Source organism: Leopardus geoffroyi, chromosome E2 (assembly GCF_018350155.1).
Source record: "Leopardus geoffroyi isolate Oge1 chromosome E2, O.geoffroyi_Oge1_pat1.0, whole genome shotgun sequence".
Taxonomy (NCBI): domain Eukaryota; kingdom Metazoa; phylum Chordata; class Mammalia; order Carnivora; family Felidae; genus Leopardus; species Leopardus geoffroyi.
The window spans coordinates 9129258-9151406 of NC_059335.1; the positions used below are offsets into that span (position 1 = coordinate 9129258).

Below are 22149 nucleotides of genomic sequence, written 5' to 3' on the forward strand. Positions count from 1 at the left end.
TTTTTTTTAATGTTTATTTGTTTTTGAGACAGAGACAGACAGAGCATGAACGGGGGAGGGTCAGAGAGAGAGAGAGGGAGACACAGAATCCGAAGCAGGCTCCAGGCTCGGAGAGGTCAGCACAGAGCCCCACGGTGGGGCTCACTCGTGAACCAAGAGATCGTGACCTGAGCCGCAGTCGGTCACTTAACCAACTGAGCCACCCAGGTGGCCCTCAACAGTCTCATGCCTAAGGATTTACCCAAGATAAACGAAAACACATCTGCATGCGTGGAATTGCACACAAAGCTTCATAGCAGGTGTATTCATTCCTACCTACCCCAATCTGGGAACAACCCCAATGTCCTTCAAGAGATGAATGGATATACCACAGTCCATCCATAGAATGGAATACTTCTCGGCAGTAAAAAAAAAAAGAAAAAAAAAATCCAAGAGTTTGGATGAATCGAAAGTAGAATATGCTGAGTGAAGGAAATCGGTCTCCAAAGATGAGCCCATCTGTGTGACATTCTGGAAAAGGCAAAACTCGAGGGGGGGGGGTAAGCCGCCATGGTTGCCGGGGGCTGGCGGTGAGGGAGGAGCAGACCACGAACGGGTGTGAAGGGATTTTGGGGGTGAGGGAGCCGTTCTGTATCTTGGTTGCGATGTGGGTTGTATGACCGTATGTGTCTCTCAAAACTCAGAACTCTGAGGGAAATGGAAATGAATGGCCATGTTCCTAGAAGCATTACTCCTGACCGTCAAAGAGCGCAGACAACCCAAGTGTTGATCAACTGACCAACGAATAAAAAAAAAAAAAAAAAAAAGCGGTAGCCCCAGGGGGCGCCTGGGAGGCTCAGTCGGTTAAGGGTCCGACTTCAGCTCAGGTCATGATCTCGCGGTTCGTGAGTTCGAGCCCCGCGTCGGGCTCTGTGCCGAAGGCTCGGAGCCTGGAGCCCGATTCAGATTCTGCGTCTCCCTCTCTCTCTCTGCCCCTCCCCCACTCGTGCTCTGTCTCTCTGTCTCTCAAAAGTCAATACACATTAAAAAAATGAAAAAAAAAAATAGTATGAACCGTACTTGGCCATAAACAGGAACAAAGCCCTGACCCGCACTACCACATGGATGAGCCCCCAAAACATGCTAAATGAAAGAAGCCAGACGTGAAGGCAAATGCATAGAGTCAGAGAGCAGGTTAATGGTCGCCTAAGGTTTGGGGTCCGGGAGGTGGGGTTTGAGGAGTGATGGCTGATGGGTATCTTGTTCTAAACGTTCTAAAATGGATTGTGGTGGGGCGCCTGGGTGGCGCAGTCGGTTAAGCGTCCGACTTCAGCCAGGTCACGATCTCGCGGTCCGTGAGTTCGAGCCCCGCGTCGGGCTCTGGGCTGATGGCTCAGAGCCTGGAGCCTGTTTCCGATTCTGTGTCTCCCTCTCTCTCTGCCCCTCCCCGTTCATGCTCTGTCTCTCTCTGTCCCAAAAATAAATAAACGTTGAAAAAAAAATTTTTTTTTAAAAATAAAATGGATTGTGGTGACGTGTTGCACAAATCTGTGAATACATTACTGCCATAGAATTGTACACTTTATTTTGTAAAGATTTTTTAATGTTTATTTTATGTTTATTTTATTAATAAATTTTTTTTAAATTTTTTTTAACGTTTTATTTATTTTTGAGACAGGGAGAGACAGAGCATGAACAGGGGAGGGTCAGAGAGAGGGAGACAGAATCCGAAACAGGCTCCAGGCTCTGAGCTGTCAGCATAGAGCCCGACGTGGGGCGCGAACTCACAGACCGAGAGATCATGACCTGAGCCGAAGTCGGCCGCTTAACCGACTGAGCCACCCAGGTGCCCCCTAATGTTTATTTATTTGAGAGACAGAGAGAGAGAGAGAGAGAGAACACAAGTGGGGAGGGGCAGAGGGAGAGGGGAGAGGATCTGAAGCGGGCTCTGAGCTGACAGCAGAGAGCCCGGTGCGGGGCTCGAACTCGCGACCCGTGAGATCATAACCTGAGCCGAAATCAGATGCTTAACTGACTGAGTCACCCACGTGCCCTGAACCGTACACTTTAAAATGGATAAACCACATGGTATGTGAATATCTCAAAAAGGACCCCTCACAGAACTCTATCGGAGAGCCATATTTTGAAAATTTTCAAACATATTTTGACAAAGACGTGAAGTAGTCATGCTAGAGAAGGGAAAGCCGAAGTCTGTCCCTGCTCTCGCTAAAAGCTGCCCTGGGGGGGGGGGGGACGCTGAGGAAAGTCACCACGGAGCCTTGCCTTGGCTCCAAAGGGATGTTTCATCCACCTTGCGCCACCCCCCCCCCTTTCCCAGCCTCTTCCACAGCCTCATTGATCTCCTCTTGTTCCTTCGATTCCCTCAAGCCTCCCCCGACCCCCGGGCCTTGGCGTGTGCCATTCCCCCGTCGTCTAGGACACCCTTTCCCACTCAAACGCCTCTGCGCCTTCCAGATCTCCGCACGAACATCGTCTCCCCCTCAAAGCCTGCGCTCATCCCCCAGACGGTCTCTTGTTACCTACATTCAACGCTCTCTGCACCTTTCCTCGAGGTTACCCCCCACCCCAACCCTAATTATATAGTCAAAGGAGTGAGCGCGGGTTTACATAAAGCCTGTCTCGCCCGAGAAACTGACAAATGTCTCCCCAGTTCACAGCCGCGTCTGCACCCATGGCAGAGAATAAGCAACTTTTGGGGGAGGGAGGGAGAAAATGAAGATCGTCCCTCCCTCCGCCCCCACTTCCTTCCGCAAATATTTACTGAATGGGTGCCAGGCACCGACTTAGGCTCCAAGAATACAGCCGCGATCCAGGCACACTAAGCTGTCTGTCCTCCAAGAGCTCATGTTCTAGTGGGGGGGGGAGAGGGGGAGACCGGAGGCTAAATCAACAACCAAAAACACAGCCAAGTGGCCGGTGGCGACAAGGGCTGAGAAGATGAGTAGAGGCGAGTTCAAGGGGATAGAGCGGGACAGGGTGGGGACAGGTGCTGCAGCCCCGGAGGAGGCCCCGGGAAGGCTTCCCCGAGGACGCTGAGCCCACTTGGTTGTGGGGGCGGAAGAGCGACACCTAGCGGAGGGGTCCGCCAGTGCAAACGCCCAAGCTCCAGGTTCTGAGCGGATTCAGGCCTTCCCCCCACTGATTCCTCTGCCTCCTTCCCCCGGGTGCTCCCTTCTCAGTCTCTGTGGCCACCTCCCCACCCCCACCCCCAGCAACCCCTCCCAGCAGGTACCTGACTTGGGGTAGGTGATGATGAAGATGTCGTCGTCCTGCACATCAGCGTTCTCGACCCTGCGGATGCTCTCGGGTGAGTAGATGCCCACGGGGAAGGGGATCCCCTTGTACCTGAAGTATTCGCCTGACAACTTCTGGCTGTGGGAATATGGGGGAGACACCGTGAGGACCGGGGAGGAGATGAGGACTGAGGTCACCCCCGGAGGCGCGGGGGGGGGGGGGGGGGGAGCGGCGGCGGCAGAGAAATCTCAGGGCAGGAGGGACGGTGAGCAGGGAGACGGGGGCGGGGTACCCCGCTAGCTAGAGAATCCTGGCGACAAACTTTCCCTGAACCTCATTTCTTCATCTGCCAACTGGGAATGGTTTACCAGAACCCCACAACAAGCCTATGCCTATGCGGTGACAGTGATTAGCATCCCCCTTTTAGGAATGTAGAGGGCGAGGCACAGAGAGGTTGGGTGACTTTCCCAAAGCCACACAGCCGGTCGAACATGGAACACTTCACATCTGCAAAGTGGGGCTAAGTGCTTTCCTTATATCGATTCTTTGCCCCAACCCTCGAGGGAGAGGCGAAGTCACCCCCTTCCCCCGCCATGTTACCAACGAGGAAATCGAAGCCACAGTAATTATGTGTCGTGCCCACTCTTTTGTACAAGGCCACAGGACTGGCAAAGGCCACTTATGAAACCCCATCCAGGGGTCACCATGAGGCTGAGATGCCCTTTTCATTTTTTTTAGGTTTATTTACTCATTTTGAGAGAGAGGAAGAACGGGCGCAAGTGGGGGAGGGACAGAGAGAGAGAGAGAGAGAGAGAGAGAGAGAGTCCCAAGCAGGATCCCCACCGCCAGCCCAGAGCTCAACGCACGGCTTGAACTCATGAAACGGGACATCGCGACCTGAGCCGAAATCAAGAGTCCGGTGCCGAACAGACTGAGCCACCCAGGTGCTCCCAGGATTTTATTTTTCTAAAATTTTTAAAAGAAGTTAACACATGCTTTTATTTATTTTCTTTTTCAGGATTTTATTTTTAAGTAATCTCTACACCCCAAGGCGGGGCTTGAACTTACAACCCTCAGGCTCAAGCGTGGCACCCCTACCGAGTGAGCCAGCCAGGCACCCCCCCCCCCACCCCTGCAACTGAAACAGTGTTACGCTTCAGCCCCTCACTTGAACCGCCTTTCCAGAAAAAGCCCCACCAAGCGACCACAGGGCCATACCCGGAAGTAACATTTTCCCGGGTGAGCTGTTTTAAAAGCAATCCACGTACCCCACTGTGTCTTTCCACCGTAGCTTCCCCCCGGGGGGTCTCCTGCCCCTGCCATGGGAGAGGGGGTGGGCATTTGGGGGACCTGGCACAGAGCCAGCTTTGGATCCTCTGTCTGCCCCCTCCCCTACTTCGGACCCTCTGTCTCCGCCCCTGCCCCACTTGGGTGCCCACGGGCTCTCTCTCTCTCTCTCTCTCTCAAAAATAATTAACCATTAAAAAAACCAGCAAGGCGGGGCGCCTGGGTGGCGCAGTCGGTTAAGCGTCCGACTTCAGCCAGGTCACGATCTCGCGGTCCAGGAGTTCGAGCCCCGCGTCAGGCTCTGGGCTGATGGCTCGGAGCCTGGAGCCTGTTTCCGATTCTGTGTCTCCCTCTCTCTCTGCCCCTCCCCCGTTCATGCTCTGTCGCTCTCTGTCCCAAAAATAAATAAACGTTGAAAAAAAAAAAAAACAAACCAGCAAGGTGACGCAGAGGTGGGGATACTTTTTACTGAGCTTCCCTGGGGGTATTTATGAGGTCGGCAGTCAGGGAGCGCGGTCGCATTCGTGCAGGTCGGCTGGCTGCAGGAATTCCCAGAAGAATTCCCAGAATTTCCAGAAGTCGCATCGCCGCCTCACCTGTCCTAGGGCATCTGGCTTGAAAGTATGTGCGGGAGGAGGAGACACAGGTTCAAAGGAGATGAAGCCAGAAAGGTACTCTGTGTCATTTTTCTGGAACGTTAGGAGGGGCTGTCAGCTTTCAAAATGAGACAAGTTGCTGTCACTTGCTCCCTCCCCCTAAATCAACATCCCTCCCCACCACCTAGGCCTGGAGTCGCACACATTGGTTCCTGGCCTTAAGGAGGACCCCCTTCCGAGCGGTGTAAGCTTCCCTCCCCCCCCCGCAAAACTCGATCTGAGTTCTGAGCCGAGACACCATGCTACTTTGCGTTGGTGTCCCGCTATAATACACGGGGACAATACATTGAAATGGGGGGGGGGGGAGTACGTGTGTAAGTAGGTTACACTGTCTGTGGGTTGCATTTCGGGCCAGTAAAGAGACTGCTATAGATACTCTTGTTATATAAAGAGGGTTGGGGTCCACACGGACGAAAACTCGGAAACACAAGGGGCTGAGCCAAAGATGAGCCACGAGCGTCCAGACCCCATGATTTCAATTATGGGAAGTTCAAGTACAGAAAGTTAGGTAGAAGGTGCTAGAAGGCAGGCGGCAGTTATCCTTGGGAGGAGGGGCTGACAGGGTGGGGGCAGATGCGGGTCTGGTGGCGGTATGCCTACCTTGCAAAATTCCTTGAGTTGTTGACCAAAGATCCGTGTTTTACTTTAACCAAGTATTCAGTGACCGAATAAACAAAGCAGTAAAGGGGGGGGGGGGGAACCTTCCCATTAAAACACCTGTCTTAATTTTATTTTTTAACTATTTATTTATCTATTTACCTTAAAACCACTGTTGTTTCTTTTCAAATGTTTGTTTATTTTTTTTGGGGGGGGGAGCGAGCAGGGGAGCGGCAGAGAGAGAGAGAACCCCTGCTAATTTTGTTAAAAAATAAGGACAGTGGGAAAATATAATGCGTCAATAGACACAAAAATATTAAAATGGAGCCCTGCATTCAGTAAATCTGGGCGAGAATTCCTGTTTGGGGGCTTTCTTAAGATTTTCGGGGCGCCTGGGTGGCTCGGTCGCTTGAGCGTCCGACTTTGGCTCAGGTCATGATCTCCTGACCAGTTCGTGGGTTCGAGCCCCGCGTCGGGCTCTGTGCTGAAGGCTCGGAGCCCAGAGCCTGCCTCGGATTCTGTGTCTCCCTCTCTCTCTGCTCCTCCCCTGCTCACACGCTGTCTCTCTCTCTCAAAAATAAATACAGGTTTTTAAAAAATTTAAAACAAGAGATTTTGTTTTTTAAGTAGTAATCTCTACACCCAACACGGGGCTCAAACTCACAACCCTGAGACCGGAGTCCTCCATCAGCCAGAGTCAGCCGGGCCCTCCTACAATTAATCGTGGCCAGACACGGTAATAGAGCTAACGCTGGGCATTGTGTGTGCCCAGAGGAGGGGCACACAGTGAGCCCTCACCACCTTTTAGTCACTTTACTGCTCAGTGATGACGTCATTTCCCCCCAAAGGTTGAGTGTGGGTGTGGGCTTGGTGATGTCACTGGTTGCTAGGCAGATGAGCCCAATGAGTGGGCGCTCCGAGGTGGTCAGTTACCATCAGGCCGACTGGGGGCCAAGTGCCTGGGCCTTGGCTCTCTCTGTGCCTTGGGCGGCGGATCTCACCTCCTGAGCCTCGGTTGCCTCATCTGTCAAATGAGCATAATGGTAATCTCTACCCCATGGTTTTAATCGCACCTGAGGATTCAAAGGGATAATCTAGGTTAAGCGCTTGGCTTCTGGTAACCACTCCGGAAACGAGCTCCCTTTAGTGGGCAGTGCTATTTCAGTCTTTGGTCTGACAGCAACTTGGAGAAATTTCCTCCCCAGTTTACGCGACAGGAAAACGGATCCTGTGCCTGTCAGGCGTCCCTGAAACAGTCTGTGACTGCATACACAAATAAATATGAGGGTGTCCCCCTCCCCCAGACCTCCCCCTCTCTCAGCGTTTACAACCTGCAAATCGAGGGTCGTCGCCCCGCCCCAGGAGGCCCTGGGGGAACATGGTTGGTGCTCAGCCAGGATTTGACTAACTGAATGAATGTGGGGGTTCCTTCATTCATGTGAATGAAGGAAGGGATTTCCCTAGAAAAAAACGAAGTCAAGTCAAAGAGCTTTTGTTATGACCTCCCCCCCGCCCCCCATCCGCCTCAGTGGTTCTCAGTACCCAGCCCTTCAAAAATCCTGTCGGGCCTTTAGAGATGCCCAAAGTCTGCTCTTTGCAGGCCTCTTTCCAAACCTCACGACAGTGCCCTCTGAGCCCAGAACAAGCAACCGCTCAAGAAATGAATCAATGGGTAGCCGATAAATAACTGCGGCATGAAACGGGGTAGGGTTGGGATGTGTTACGACGGCTACAGATAAGAAAAGGAAGATTAGGAAGGGGAAGTGGTTTGGCCGAGACCATAAAGCAAGTTCCAGGCAGGGCTGGGATTTGAACCTCAGCCCTGCAGACGGTTTTCTGTTCCAGTCCCCCCTGCCCCACGCACCCCACCCTCCAGCCGAATGTCCCCAGCGCCCTGAGCATCATTCCCCTTCCGGTCCTTTGGATCTGCCAGTCCTCCAGCCAAGACTTTGGTTCCCTGTCCTCATCTGCGCTAGAGTGTAGAGGCCACGGAGCCCCCACCCGACTCCCTCGTGGCCGGACCTCACTGGGTGTCCTAGAACAGGTGCCGTGTACCTTCTCTCCCGACCTTGTAAATCAAACCTGGCCCCGGGGTGACCTTTCCACTCGCTGGGTGACGAGCCCGCTGTGTCCCCACACCGCATGCCCCACACCAGGCACACAGCAGTCGCTCGATGGGAGCCAGAGGCATGGGGGTAACTATTGAGCTGGGTCAGAGGCCTGCAGGAGAGACAGACAGTGGGCTCCACGGCCAATACGACGGGCAGCTGGCCAAGGACCCACTGAGCCTCCCAGAAGATGCCTGGCCTGCCCTGCTCCGGAGACCCCCCGCCTCCCTCCCGGACACGAGAGTCTAATGGCCCAAGGCATCGGCCCTGAGGCCTTCTACTCCCCCGTGTGCCAGGCGCTGGCCCTCCTTCTCTGTCCCCACTGCCCCCATCCAGCTCTGGTCTCCTCCTCGCCCCCCCGGGCCCTCCACCCAGCCTCCTCAGTCTCGTGGCCTCCAGTCCCTCCCGCCTGCCCATCCCACACCTGGCCGCAGCCCCTCAGCCCGGAACTCAACGCCCTGCATAGCCTGGGTCTGCCCATTTCTCTGCCCTCCTCAGACCTCTGACTTCCCTCTGCCTCCAGCAGGGGAGGAGGTGGGGGGTGGGGGGTGGGGGGCACTCATAAAGAAATTCTTTTTTTAATTTTTTAATTTTTTTTTAACATTTATTTATTTATTTATTTATTTATTATTGAGAGACAGAGCGTGAGCAGGGGAGGGGCAGAGAGAGAGAGAGAGGGAGACACAGAATCCAAAGCGGGCTCCAGGCTCCCGAGCGGTCAGCACAGAGCCCGACGCGGGGCTCGAACCCACACACCGTGAGATCATGACCTGAGCCGAAGTCGGAGGCTCAACCGACGGAGCCACCCGGGGGGCCCCACTCACGAAGAAACTCTCAGCCGAGGACACACACACTATCAGACTTCTAGAATCCCATGAAGCGGGTATTGAGAACATCACCTCGTGCCAGAAGGAACGGAGGCCCAGAAAGGTTAACGCGTTTCCCTAAGGCCACACAGCCGCCTTCCTAGGCGGTCTCGGTACCTACCTGTCAAGGCACCTTCACCCCCTCCCTCTGCCACGAGGCCACAGTGCGTCCGTCACATTCAGTATTTTATCCCCGGTGCCTGGCACACGACCCGTGCTCTGAGCACATCGGTCCCCAGCTCAGATCCCCCGGGGGTGGGGTGCTTCGTCACCATCTCCAGGGGCAGCGACGGTGGGGAAGGCAGACAGGCTGAGGTTGGGTAACCTTGGATTTGAACTCAGGCTCTGCTACCAGCTAGCTCTGTGACCTTGAATAACCTCTCTGGGCTTCTGGACAAGGAGGAAGGATCAAAAGCCAGGGTCACCGGGTCACCTCCTTGCTGATCTGGCTGCTTCCAGCGCCCCGCCCCTCCCCCCCCCCCCCCACCGTGGTCGGGTCTCAGAATTGGTTAGAAACTAACTAGGCTAGGGGCGCCTGGGTGGCGCAGTCGGTTGGGCGTCCGACTTCAGCCAGGTCACGATCTCGCGGTCCGTGAGTTCGAGCCCCGCGTCGGGCTCTGGGCTGACGGTTCAGAGCCTGGAGCCTGTTTCTGATTCTGTGTCTCCCTCTCTCTCTGCCCCTCCCCTGTTCATGCTCTGTCTCTCTCTCTGTCCCAAAAATAAATAAACGTTGAAAAAAAAAAAATTAAAAAAAAAAAGAAACTAACTAGGCTGTTGGCTCCCTTGTCAGAAACCCTCCCTGCCCTTCAGGCCCAGGCCTGCCCCACAGCCCTTGCAGTGACTGATCTCTCTTCCATTGGGTGACTAGCACCCTCACCTCCTGCCTGTGCTCCAAGATCACCCCTGCACCTCGTCCCTGAGGCCTCGGCCACCCGCCCTGTTTACAGCTGAGCCTCCCCCTTCCCCTCCCCCTGCGTCGTCGTTTCCTGGAGCCCTTGAGAGGCTCCCTCCCTCCCTCCCTCCCTCCAGGGTTTACAGCGGTTTAAGTGTTTTCTTTCATTGTTGATTGCCTTCCTTCTGGCGAGTAAGCTCCTTGAGACCAGGGATTTTAGGCGTTTGTTTTCTTTTGTTTCCCTCTGTCTCGATTACCAGTGTATCCCAAGCACCCGAATACGCAGGGAAGCCCTTCAGTCAACATTCGTTGAAGAAATAAAAATAAGGCTGGGGCGCCCCGGGGAGGCTCAGTCGGTTGGGGCATCCGACTTCGGCTAGGGTCATGATCTCGCCGTCCGTGAGTTCGGGCCCCGCGACGGGCTCTGTGCTGACAGCTCGGAGCCTGGAGCCTGTTTCGGATTCGGTGTCTCCCTCTCTCTCTAGCCCTCCCCTGCTCACATTCTGTCTCTCAGTCTCTGAAAAATGAATAAACCTTAAAAAAAACATTTTTTTTTTTAATAATGCTGAGAGCGCCCCCTTGGTACAGCGATCCCCACGACGTGATGCGCCTGAATTCATTTATTCCCTCCACAAAGCTAGGAGGTGGGTGGTATTTCTATCCCCGTGTTGCAGATGTGGAATGGAGGCACAGAGAGGCAAAGTCACTGGGCTGATGTCACACAGCTACGGAGGGCAGAGCCGGGATTTGTACCCAAGCGGGTGTGGCCCCTAACCACCAAGGGCCATGAGGTAGCCCCCGAATTCGATTCTTTCCAGGTGTGCTCTTTCTGGGCAGGGGCTGTGGGGGGTTCGGGATGGGGGGGGTGGTCAAGGAGACATAGGTTTGACCTCACATAACCTCTCTGAGTATGTCTTCACCTGCCTCCCCTTGGTCACGGGAGTATTAAACTCCTTGGGGAATATTATCATCATATTGTATTGCATTATGTACTGTATGTTAAAATATCTCACTGAACTATACATCTTTTTTCGTTTAATTATTTATTTTGAGAGAGAGAGAAAGCACGAACAGGGGAGGGGCAGAGAGAGAGAATCCCAGGCAGGCTCTTTGCTGTCTGCACAGAGCCCGACACAGGGCTTGAACCCACGAACCTCGAGATAATGACCTGAGCCAAAGTCGGACTCTTAATTGACGGAGTCCCCCCAGGGGCCCCTCCCTGAACTATCTTAATGTAAGCAGATTTTAAAGCAGATTCTCTCTCGGGGCGCCTGGCGGGGTGGGGGGCGGGGCTCTGTCGGTTAAGTGTTTGATTCTCAAGTTTCAGCTCAGGTCATGAGCTTGCGGTTTTGCGAGTTCGAGCCCCAGTTCGGCCTCTGTGCTGACAGTGTGGAGCCTGCTTGGGATTCTCTCTCTCTCTCTCTCTCTCTCCTTCTGTCTCTGGCCCTTCCCTGCTCACACTGTCTCTGTCTCTCTCAAAAATAAATACATAGGGGGGCGCCTGGGTGGCGCAGTCGGTTCAGCGTCCGACTTCAGCCAGGTCACGATCTCGCGGTCCGTGAGTTCGAGCCCCGCGTCGGGCTCTGGGCTGATGGCTCAGAGCCTGGAGCCTGTTTCCGATTCTGTGTCTCCCTCTCTCTCTGCCCCTCCCCCGTTCATGCTCTGTCTCTCTCTTTGTCTCAAAAATAAATAAAAAACGTTAAAAAAAAAATTTAAAAGGGAGGCGGGGGGGCTAAGAGAGAAGCCAGGATCACGGAGAGAGCTTGGACGATGCGAGTGGCCGCATTTGGAGGCAGAAAAAGGAGTCCAGAGCCAAAGACCACAGGAAGCCTGTCGGGGCTGACACAGAAGGAGAATTCTCTCCCAAGAGCCTCCAGGAGGGACGCGCTCCTGCCGACACGGGGATCTCCGCGCAGTGGCACCGAATCCAGACTTCTGACCCGCTCGCAGCCACAGGGGCGTGTGGTTAATTGTCGCAACCAACAACGGGAAACCAACAGGACGTTTTCCAGAAGGCAAAGCTGTACAGAGACGAGATGTGGGCGTGGGGGTAGGAGTCGAGGTGGGGATGGGGTGGGGGGCGGTGAGGGCATTCAGGGATGCGGAGGGCGTGACCACAAAGGGGGGATGGAACCCGTTCTGTATCCTGAGGCTGCTAATGGTTACACAAATCTACTCAGGCGCTACAATTCGTAAACCTAAACACGCCCCCCCCCCAAATCGACTTTACTGTATGATCTTCTTTTCTTTTCTTTCCTTCATGTTTACTTATTTTTTGAGAGAGAGACAGAGACAGAGCGAGAGAGGAGCAGGGGCGGAGAGAGGGAGACGCAGAATCCGAAGCAGGCTCCAGGCTCTGAGCCATCAGCCCAGAGCCCGACGCGGGGCTCGAACTCCCAAACCGTGAGATCATGACCTGAGCCAAAGGTGGAGGCTTAGCTGATGGAACCACCCAGGCGCCCCATCTTTTCTTTTTTTTAGTACTCTCTACGCCGGATGTGGGGCTTGAACTCCCAACCCCAAGATCAGGAGCCCCACGCTCCAGGGACTGAGTCATCCAGCTGCCCCTGTATGTTTTTCTTTAACGAGCCTCTTTAATATAAATGCTTAAAGTCCACTATCCGGTCTTGTAGCAAAATATCCCTTTGGCCCGTGTCCTTCTTGGCTATGCAGGAATGTACACAGAAGCTGTGCCTCTCTGGTCTCATTTGAAGAATGAGCAGCGGCGGGGGAGGTGGGGGGGACCAGGGACCTCTTTTCCAGGGGCCTTCCAGTCTGATGTCCAAAGACAGCTCTCCATATCCCCGGAAACTTTAGGCCTTCTTGCCCGAGATGGGGTCACATTGCTCCATTCAGCCCGTGAGGATTTATTGAGCACCTACGGTATGCCAGAGGCTGGGGCACGGAGTAGGTGGACAAACCAACAAACAAAAAGCCCTATTGTGGTGTGTGTGTGTGAGTGGACAAAAATGAACCCCGAACGTTTTAAATGTGGTGTATCGGACGGTGATGGGGGCAGGTGGGGTAGGCGGGGGTTAGGGAGTGTGCGGGAAAGGCTGCGATTATATATAGATATATTTTAAGTGTATTTATTTATTTTTGAGAGGGGAGGAGGGGCGGAGAGAGAAGAGACAGAGAGAGAGAGAGAGAAACCCAAGCGGGCTTGCCCTGTCAGCAGGGAGCCCGAAGCCAGGCTTGAACTCACCCCTGAGATCTTGACCTGAGCTGGATGCTTGACCCACCGAGCCACCCAGCACCCCCCTCTTCCCAGGTGGCGATTTAAGATCAAGGGAGTCAAGGGAGGGTCCTCTGAAGGGACCGGAGAGAGGCCTGGGAAGCAGTATTGGGGGGGGGGGAGCAGGAGGTCGGGGAACGGTTTGTGCAAAGCGGAGGAGAGACAGGGGGCTGCTGGGATTTGGGGGGCTGCAGGGGCACCGCCCCCTTCCTGCGAGCGGCCCCACCCTTGAGGAATGCAGTCGGGCCGCAGGATGCTTTTAACAGCCAGCCTGCCAGCCTGCTGACTCATGGCGGGGGCCTGTGACCAACCTGCCTTTCTCTGGGGGAGCCCTGCCAGACTCCCCGAGCCCGAGCTGGGTTCACCGTGCCCCATTCCCAGGGCACACCGTGCGGTCTCCAGCCCAGCCCCATGCCTTTGCCTGGGCCCTTCTCTGTGGCGGGAGCGCCTTTCCTCACCTCCTGAAATTCCAGAAGCTTGGAGCCCATCTGGGTAAGCCTCCCCATGTCCTCTGGGCACCTCCTTCTCAGTGCCATGACTCACGCCTTGGCCGCAGTCCAGAGAGGAACCAGGCGCTTTTCACTTGCCCGCTCTTGGGGTTGGGGGGCGGGGGGATTATAGAGTCACCTCTTTGGGAGATCACTTGGCAACATTTTAATTATGCAGACCACCCCCTCTAAAGCAGGAGACAACCCGCCCCCCCCAGGCACATTGTTATATTGTTATTCGGCTCAGCATCCTGTTTGCTTCTTTCACAGCCCTTTTCATACTTAGTAACTAATTTCTTTGGCTATGGACTTCTTAAAATCAGTCAGGCCCCACTAGTAGGGGAAGGAGAAGGGAGCGGAAATTCCCCTTCTCCCGTGTCCCACCTTCAAGAATCAGTGATGTAAAACATCGTGTATGAAAAGAAAATCCCACTGGGGCGCCTGGGTGGCTCAGTGGCTTAAGCGTCCGACTTTGGCTCAGGTCATGATCTCGTGGTTCGTGAGTTCGAGCGCCGCGTCCCTGTCTGGCTTTGTGCGGACAGCTCGGAGCCTGGAGCCTGCTTCCGATTCTGTGTCTCCCCCTCTCTCTGCCCCTCCCCTGCTTGCACTCTGTCTCTCAGAAATAAACATTGGGGCGCCTGGGTATCTCAGTTAAACATCCTACTTCGGCTCAGGTCATGATCTCCAGGTACATGGGTTCGGGTCCCGCATCGGGCTCTGTGCTGACAGCTCGGAGCCTGGAGCCCGCTTCCGATTCTGTGTCTCCCCCTCTTTCCACCCCTCCCCCCGCTCATGCTCTGTCTCTCCTCTCTCAAAAATAAATGAACATTAAAAAACTTTAAAAAGGATTTAAAATAAATAAGTACATAAACATTAAAACAAAAAAAAAGTTAAAAAAGAAAAGAAAATCCCATTAGGGCGGCTGGGTGGCTCAGCTGGTTAAGCATCCGGACTCTTGATTTCGGCTCAGGTCAGGATCTCTGGGGTCATGGGATCCAGCCCTGTGTCGGGGCTTTAGCCTGAGAAGATCCTCTCTCTCTTTCTCTACCCCTCCCCCTCCCAATAAAAAAAAAAAATAAAAGAAAATCCGCGAGCACGCATGGGACGGGTTCCAATCAAACGTTCTGATGTGTGCCACTTCCTTCGAAATGCATCACAAGTAAGGACGGATAGTGGTTTGGGTCTGGGGTAGTTGTGAGACTAGAATTTTCCACGTCCTGGCTTCCGTACGTCTCGAATTCTGGATTAAATCATAGTGGCAGTGGCTGCTGTGTGCTCGCCACCCCCCACCCCTGCCCTTGGCTGGTGGGACCAGAGACATCTCAGGGGACTTGGAAACCACCGGTGGAAGCACCTGCCCCCAAACATGTGACCACATGGCCCAAAGCACTTGGGGCTGGATGGTGACCATTCCTTGAATTTCTACTGTGTTAAGGACCTCACGTGGGTGGGGCTTGGGGGGGACGTTTACGTCCTGCCAGACTTGCTTAATGAGGCACAGGCGTAGTTGTCTTTCTCTTTAGAAAATCTAAGTGGAGGAGGTGGGGAGGGGCCACCTGGGTGGCTCAGTCTCTTGGTTTCAGCTCAGGTCACGCTCTCACGGCTTCGTGGGTTCGAGCCCCGCGTCGGGCTCTGTGCTGACAGCTCGGAGCCTGGAGCCTGTTTCAGATTCTGTGTCTCCCTCTCTCTGCCCCTCCCCCGTTCATGCTCTATCTCTCCCTGTCTCAAAAATAAATAAAATGTTAAAAAAAATTTTTTTAGAAGCACAGGCAAACATAGGCACAGGGTGAGCGCTCAGAGCTCCTCAGATTTCTTCTCTCTTTCCCCTCCTCCTCTCCCCTCCCCCTCCCCCTCTCCTCTCCTTCCAAAAAATACTGGTTTCCTGCAGGCTCTGAGCCGTCAGCACAGAGCCTGACTGGGGGGGGGGGGGGCTCGAACTCACGAAAGGTGAGACCCTGACCTGAGCCAAAGTCGGACGCTCAACCGACCGAGCCACCCAGGCGCCCCTCTTTTTTTTTTTTTTAATGTTCATTCATTTTTGAGAGACAGAGAGAGACAGAACATGAGCGGGGAAGGGGCAGAAGAGGGAGACACTGAATCCAAGCAGGCTCCAGGCTCCGAGCCATCAGCACAGAGCCCGATGCAGGGCTGGAACTCGCGAACCGCGAGACCATGGCCTGACCCGAAGTCGACCGCTCAGCCCACTGAGCGCCCCCCCCCCAGGCACCCCAGAAATGTCTTAATCTTAAGAGAATTTTGACGAGCGCACATCCTCACGCAGTCCGAACTCCCATCAAGATATGCAAGAGTCCTGGGGCGCCTGGGTGGCGCCGTCGGTTAGGCGTCCGACTTCAGCCAGGTCACGATCTCGCGGTCTGGGAGTTCGAGCCCCGCGTCGGGCTCTGGGCTCATGGCTCAGAGCCTGGAGCCTGTTTCGGATTCTGTGTCTCCCTCTCTCTCTGCCCCTCCCCCGTTCATGCTCTGTCTCTCTCTGTCCCAAAAATAAATAAACGTTGAAAAAAAAAAAAAAAAAAGATATGCAAGAATCCACGGCCCCAGAAAGTTTCCTCCTGTCTCTTCCTAATCTGTCCCCGCCCTTGCCCGAGTGGTGACCTCTGTCCTGCATTTACCTCATAAATTGAGCTGTCTGGTCTTGGCTGTTCTAGAACATTCATCTTATGGAATGCACTCTGGCACCTGCCTTCTTTGCTGAGCATAACGTCCTCGACATTCCCTGGTGTCTGCGTGTATATTCGAATTTTTTCCTTTTTTGCAGCGGAGTAGAATTCTACTGCATGAATCAATCCCCGCGTGATTATCCATCCATCCCCCTGTTCACGGCTGTTTCTAGATCAGGCTGTTCTGCCTAAAGCTGTTGCAATGTCCTTGCCTACGTTCTCATTTCTTGGGGCAAACAACCAGGTATTTTCTCTCTCTCTCAAGCGAAATAAACTTAAAAACTTTTATATCAACTTTTAAATGGTTTTTTAAAAACACGTGAGATACATCACTTTGATATATTACTTTTATAATAATTATAAAGAAAAATCTAGCTAAAGAAATGAATCACTCCCTTCAAATTCTCAGAGCTCTTTGTACTGTATCCCCGGCTTCGTCCCTCAAGGGCCAGCAGACTCATGGCGCCCCCACCGGCCCCCACCTCTCCTAGGTCCCCACACCAGCACGACCGGTGTTGTTCCGTACCCACCATCGAGTTCTAATTGTTCCCTATATACTCTATGCTCCAGCACACCTCGGATGTCTATGTGTGCTGTGCCTTCAGCCAGAGGCTCTTTTTGACTTTTCTCTCTCTCCTTTGTCTGTCTCCCTTGCAACATACATCCAACGGAACTTTTCTGTGGCACAGCGTTGGTCTGGAGGGTGGACAGACCACAGACTCATTGGTCCCGTGTGGGTGACAGCCTCTCCTTTCCCTCTGAGGTCCCCTCTGGGGGGCTTGGGGGGGAGGCCCTGGGAGCAAAGCTCAGATGTACGAGTCCTCTCTGGGCCTCAGTTTGCCCACCGGTAAAATGGGAATCCTCACATCGGCCGCCTCACAGGGCTGTTGTGAGGCTGGAGGGAGCTGACCCACACAAAGCCCTCACCCGGCCTGGCGCATGGGGAATGCTCCGGAAGGCTGTAATTATTACCGTTCTTCACCCAGACCCCACCCTTCCTGGCAGCTGAGTTCCTGGCTCAGGAGGGGTCACAGGATTTGGAGAAGGAGGAGAGAAAACCGCAGAAACCCTGACGCAGCAGAGAGCGCCCGGGTCCGACCCGTCCCCAGGCATCGCCCCCTCTGCACCCATTTCGCAGACGCGCAGCTCCTAGCGCCCCTGTCTGCCCCGCGGGTCCCAGCCAGCGAGCCATGTGGCACATCCTTGTCCGCTGTAGCAAAGTCCTCTGGTTCAGGCCTCACCGGCAACACCAGCATCTCCCTCCTTGCCTCGGCATTCAATGCTACCAAGGGCTCGCCGGGCACCGCTCTCCCTCCCACCTTCCGCAAACCAGGCTGCTCAGTTCTTTCCAAGTGGGTCCTCGGATGCTCCCATTTGCCGGCCCCTAAAGAGCACGTGGGAGTCTGGAGAGGGGGGTGGCTGTGAGCGTCTCCCAAGGCACCTTCTTTACTCACGGTGGCTCGGAGTCCCCTCCCCTCTCTGCCCAAATCTGGGGCCCAGATTCCACCCAGGCGACAAGGCCCAATGTCTTATTATTTGTTTATTGCTCGGGACCTTTTTATTAGCGGGCCCCTTCTCCTTGGGCCAAGCAGCTCTGGGGACTGGCAGGGCTCTAGCCATAAAAGCTTTGGGGTGGCTCAGCCCTCCCCAGGGAAAGAGAGGGCGGGATTGTAAAACCTGGCCTGGGGACCTCAGCCATAAAGAGGCAGAGATCAGAAAGGGCCTTGCAGGAGGCTCTCCAAGATCAGAGGGAGGGAGGGGTGGTAACCACAGGTCCAAATGCCTGCTTGGCTTCCCCTGGCCTTGACTCCCTCCAGGAGGGGCCGGCCCGGAAATGTGGTGGAGCACAGGAGGCGGCCTACTAAGCCTCCGGTCTGGGCTGGGGCCCGCTTCCCCTTCCCTACTTGGCAGCTGTGTGACCTCGGGCAGCTCGCTCAACCTCTCTGGGCCTCCGGTGTCTCAACCATAAAAGGGATGATAAGAGCTAGTCATCTGCGCGGGTTAATCTCACTTGTTGTGAAGGCGAAGTGGCTGAATGTGTGGCAGGCACCCGGTGCGGTGAGCGCATAAGCAAGGGCGAAGAGGGACTAACGTCCCCTGGGCCTGTGTCGCCTTGGGCGCCACGGACCGTAAGCTGAACACAAACTGCCCACGTGTCCTGCCTGCCTCCTGCTTTTAACATTTCCCTTGGCAAATTCTTATTTTGCCCTCAGGACCCCCTTTTGGTACACGGGACGCCCACACAATTTATAAGGCTTGATTTCTAACAAACCCCGTGAACGAGAACATTCTGAGCAGCGTGGCCTTGCGGGTGTCTCTGGGCTCCTCAACCGCTATCCTGATGAAATCCTTGTCCATTGCTTTTGGTTTCTTGGTTTTAGTTCTTTTAAATGTTTATTTTATTCGGGGGTGGGGGGAGGGGCAGAGAGAGAGAGAGAGAGAGAGAGAGAGAGAGAGAGAGTTGGGGGGGAGACACGGAATCCGAAGCCGGCCAGACTCCCAGCCCTCAGCCCAGAGCCCGACGCGGGGCTCGAACCCACGAACCCGCGAGATCATGACCTGAGCCGCGGTCGGATGCGGTACTCCGACAGCGAGATATCGGCTTTTTGGGTTGGGGGGGGGGGGTCGGGAAAAAAATGGAATTTCGCTGTAGCTGGCGTCCTGTGATTCATTCCTTTCGCTGGACATGAAGAGCCACTCGTGTGGCGGTTGCGTAACAAGGGTCCCCATGGGAATGTCCCACTGCCCTTTGCTCCCCTGTGATCCAGACTTGCCTGCTGTCTGCCCCTCCTCTCCCCTGCTCACCTGCCTTCTGGTCCTGCCTCATCCTTGCTCGGGGCTTGTCTCATCTTTTCCTCCATTCCTTCCTTGACATCCTTCTCAGAGACCTGCTGGGGCCCCGGGGTGGCCCAACTCTGTCCCTACCCGCGGACTGTCCACGGTTTGGTGCGTGGGATGCCTTTGAAGCTGGAAGTGTGGTCAGGGACCAAGGATCCGAAATTGGGGGAGAAAGACTTTGCGGGAGAGAGGTCGTCCCCGGGGCAAAGGAATGTTTGGAAACATGCAAAGGCCTGAAGGTGGGAGGTCCAGGCCCCCGAGAGCGGGTGTGGAGGCAACCAGGTGGGGCTCAGGCACTCAGGAAGGTGGGGACGGTGCAGAGAGGAGCTCCCACGGAAGAAGCAGGGCGAGCGGCGAGACCTCAGCCCTACTCCCCCATTTTAAAGCCAGCCCTGTCTTGATCTCTAGTACGTATTTCTGCTCCGGAGTAGGATTTCTCTGGGACAGAGAAATCTGTGTCTTAAACGTTTTAGAAACCATCAGCATGGGTGCTAGGGAGCCACAGAGGGAACTTGAGCTGGGGATGGCTATGGGTGGATTTGGAGATGAGAAAAGACTTCTCCGGGAATCCTCAGAGGAAATGAACATGCAAAGGCCCTGGGGCAGAGAAGGTGAGGCATGTGGTCAGGGAATGTGAAGTCCTGGGGTACAGGCAGGAGGCCTGACCACCGGGGCCCAGAAAACCTTGGGACTGGGGGGAGAGGAGGGGCAGCTCTGGGAAGGACCGGAGACAGGGAGGCTGGGGTGAGGCTGGGGGTGGTGGGAGAGGAGGTGTGGGGGCGACAGGCAGAAGGAGGGTGTGGGTGGAGAGTCCAGGGACAGGACGGTGGGGCTGACACGCCTGCAGGAGGGAACAGCAAAGCCTGGGGTGACCGGGACCCATGTGGACATCCCCCAGATGGAAACCCAGGAGGAGGCACGATCCCGGGGAGCCCCTGAGCCCCCGCCCCACGCTGCGGATGGTGTGTGTCTTAAGCCCGGGAGGGGCCCAGAGGGGATGGTAGGGGCCCCTGGGAGACACATCCTTCTGGGCCCAGGGCTTCCAGAAGCTCAGAGAAGAAAGTCCGAGGGGCTCAAGGCACTCACTCGGGCCTACACATGGCTCACGGGCGACGGTTCGTGACCCCCACTTTTCAGACGGGGACCCTGAGGCTCAGGAGGGCACGTGACTGGATCAAGGTCTCGCACTGAGCGAGGGCTGGCCATCTGCCGGCCCTCTGGCTGTGGGGGAGCAGAGAGGAGGGAGGCTCCCAGGTGGAGGGAAGCCAGGGGCTCTCCGGGGGCGGGGGGGGCGGACAGGGCAGAAAGCCAGAGGGCCAGGAGAAAGGGACAGGAGAATGCGGAGCAGAAAATGCCAGGCCTTCCCGGAGCAGGGCGGGGACAGCCCGGAGCACCTCAGCCCCGGAGACACAGAGCCCAGAGCCCCTGGGAGCCTTGTCTACACCACACAGCTCTCAGAATTCAAGTGCTGGGATCCCTGGAGCCCGGGGAAGCTCCTGGCTGAGGGCAGGGAGGGCAGGGGAGGGGCCCAACACTGCAGCCTGGGGTGGCTGGAGGGGCCCAGAAGGCCAGCGGACAGACTCGCCTGGCCTGCCCGCCTGCCGGAGAGCAAGATATCAGGGCTCGGAGATCATGTAGGCAGCGCACCTTGTGATCTCGGGCTGGCTGCCTGCCCTCTCTGAGCCTCCACTCGCTCATCTGAAGACGGGGCCACGGGCAGGGGGCGCGCGGGGGGGGGGGGGGGAGGGCGCGGTTGTCGCCAAGGCTGTGGAGGACGGGAGGAACCGCAGACTCCGGGGGCAGACCGATGGGGTTCGGGTTTGCTTCCGGCCGCCCCATCACGGCCGTGGCACTTTCCCTCTCAGCCTCAGTTTCCCCATCCGGAAAGCAGGTACCGGACGAGTGTCCGACTCACCCCCAGGAACAGAGGAGTCATGCTCTGGAGGTGGGGAGGGCTGTGTGCTGACCTCTGCCTCGAGGGCCGGGCTGAGGAGCCCAGGGCCCATCCTCCGGCCCTCCAAGCTCCCCCCCTGGGGACCCGGGGACCCAGGGACAAGGGCTCTGGCTCTGGGACCCAGCTGCATCCCGGACCCCACCCACCCCTGCCGTCTCCCACCTCCCCCAAACAGAGCAGGGACCACATCCTGAGCCCCTGTGAGGGGCAGCACCCCCATCTGAGGGTCCCTTGGGGTGTCCGGGAGGAAAAGGCGACAACAGACCCTCCTGTGTCCTGACCTTTTGCTCTGAGCCAAATCCCTGCCCTCACCCAGCCCCGCATCAGGAAGGCGCCTTCCAAAGAGAGACAAACTGAGGCCCCACAGCGGTCAGGGCCACCTCACAGGTCCCAGCCGCTCACTTGGCACAGCCCGTGCCCCACTCCCTTCCAGGAGGGACCCGCATCCCAGGGTGGAAGGGCCAGCTGGGTCCCGCCAGGCCAGGCCGGAGGCCGCAGGAGCCTGGCAGCCACCGGGGCAGAAACGGACCTGTGGCTCTCCCCCCAGGCCACCTCCTCCAGGCGGCGGGGTGGAGGGGGGATCTCCTGGCTCCCACCCGGCTCTGGGCCTCACCTGATGTCCGAGATGTCCTCAGGTCCGTCCCACAGGGCCGGGATCCGGGGCTCCGCGGGCCCGTCCATGGCAGGCGGCGGGTGAGGGCGGGGAGGGGAGGACGCGCAGGGAGCCGGCGCTGCGCGGGGACCGGGTATGTGCAGCGGTGACGCCTGCCACCCGGGGCGTCCGCCAGGTGCCTACCTCCGCGCCCAAGGGGAGGGGCAGCGCCCAGCCGGTTCTCCAAGCTGCTACCCACGCCTCCGACAGCGGGGAGAGGCTGGGAGAGAGCCGCCCTTCTCCGAGGGTGGGGAGGGGAGGAGGGTGATGGGCACATCTGAGGAATGTCGCCGGTGGCGTGGCAGGGCTGGGGGGGGGGGAGGGGCAGGGGGGCAGAGTCCGAGGCGTGGCAGGGCTGGGGGGGGGGGAGGGGCAGGGGGGCAGAGTCCGAGGCGTAAGTCCAGCGCACAAGGGAACCCCCCCGGGCTGGTGGTTCTGGGCATACCTCTTTGGAGCCTCGGTTCGCTGCGGTGACAAAAAGGCCAGTCCCATCGCAGAGAGTTCATTCATTCATCCACACTTGCATTCATTCAAGAAATCTTTACTGAGCGCCCAGGGGGCCAGGCAGGCGCTGTTCTAAGGGCTGGGACGCTGTGAGGAACCACCTGCTCTGTTTGGGGGAGGTGGGAGACGGCAGGGGTGGGCGGGGCCCGGGATGCAGCTG

At 56.2% G+C, this 22149-nt stretch overlaps 1 protein-coding gene across 1 annotated transcript in view; it reads right to left on the reverse strand.

The window, feature by feature from the left end:
• Window positions 1–21663, reverse strand: part of SULT2B1 (sulfotransferase family 2B member 1) — a 30787-nt gene extending 9124 nt beyond the window's left edge. The window contains 2 exon segments of the mRNA XM_045440696.1: window positions 3233–3372; window positions 21447–21663. Of these exon segments, the coding sequence (XP_045296652.1) occupies window positions 3233–3372; window positions 21447–21514 (208 nt within the window). The 5' untranslated portion in view covers window positions 21515–21663.
• Between the last annotated feature and the right edge of the window lie 486 nt (window positions 21664–22149).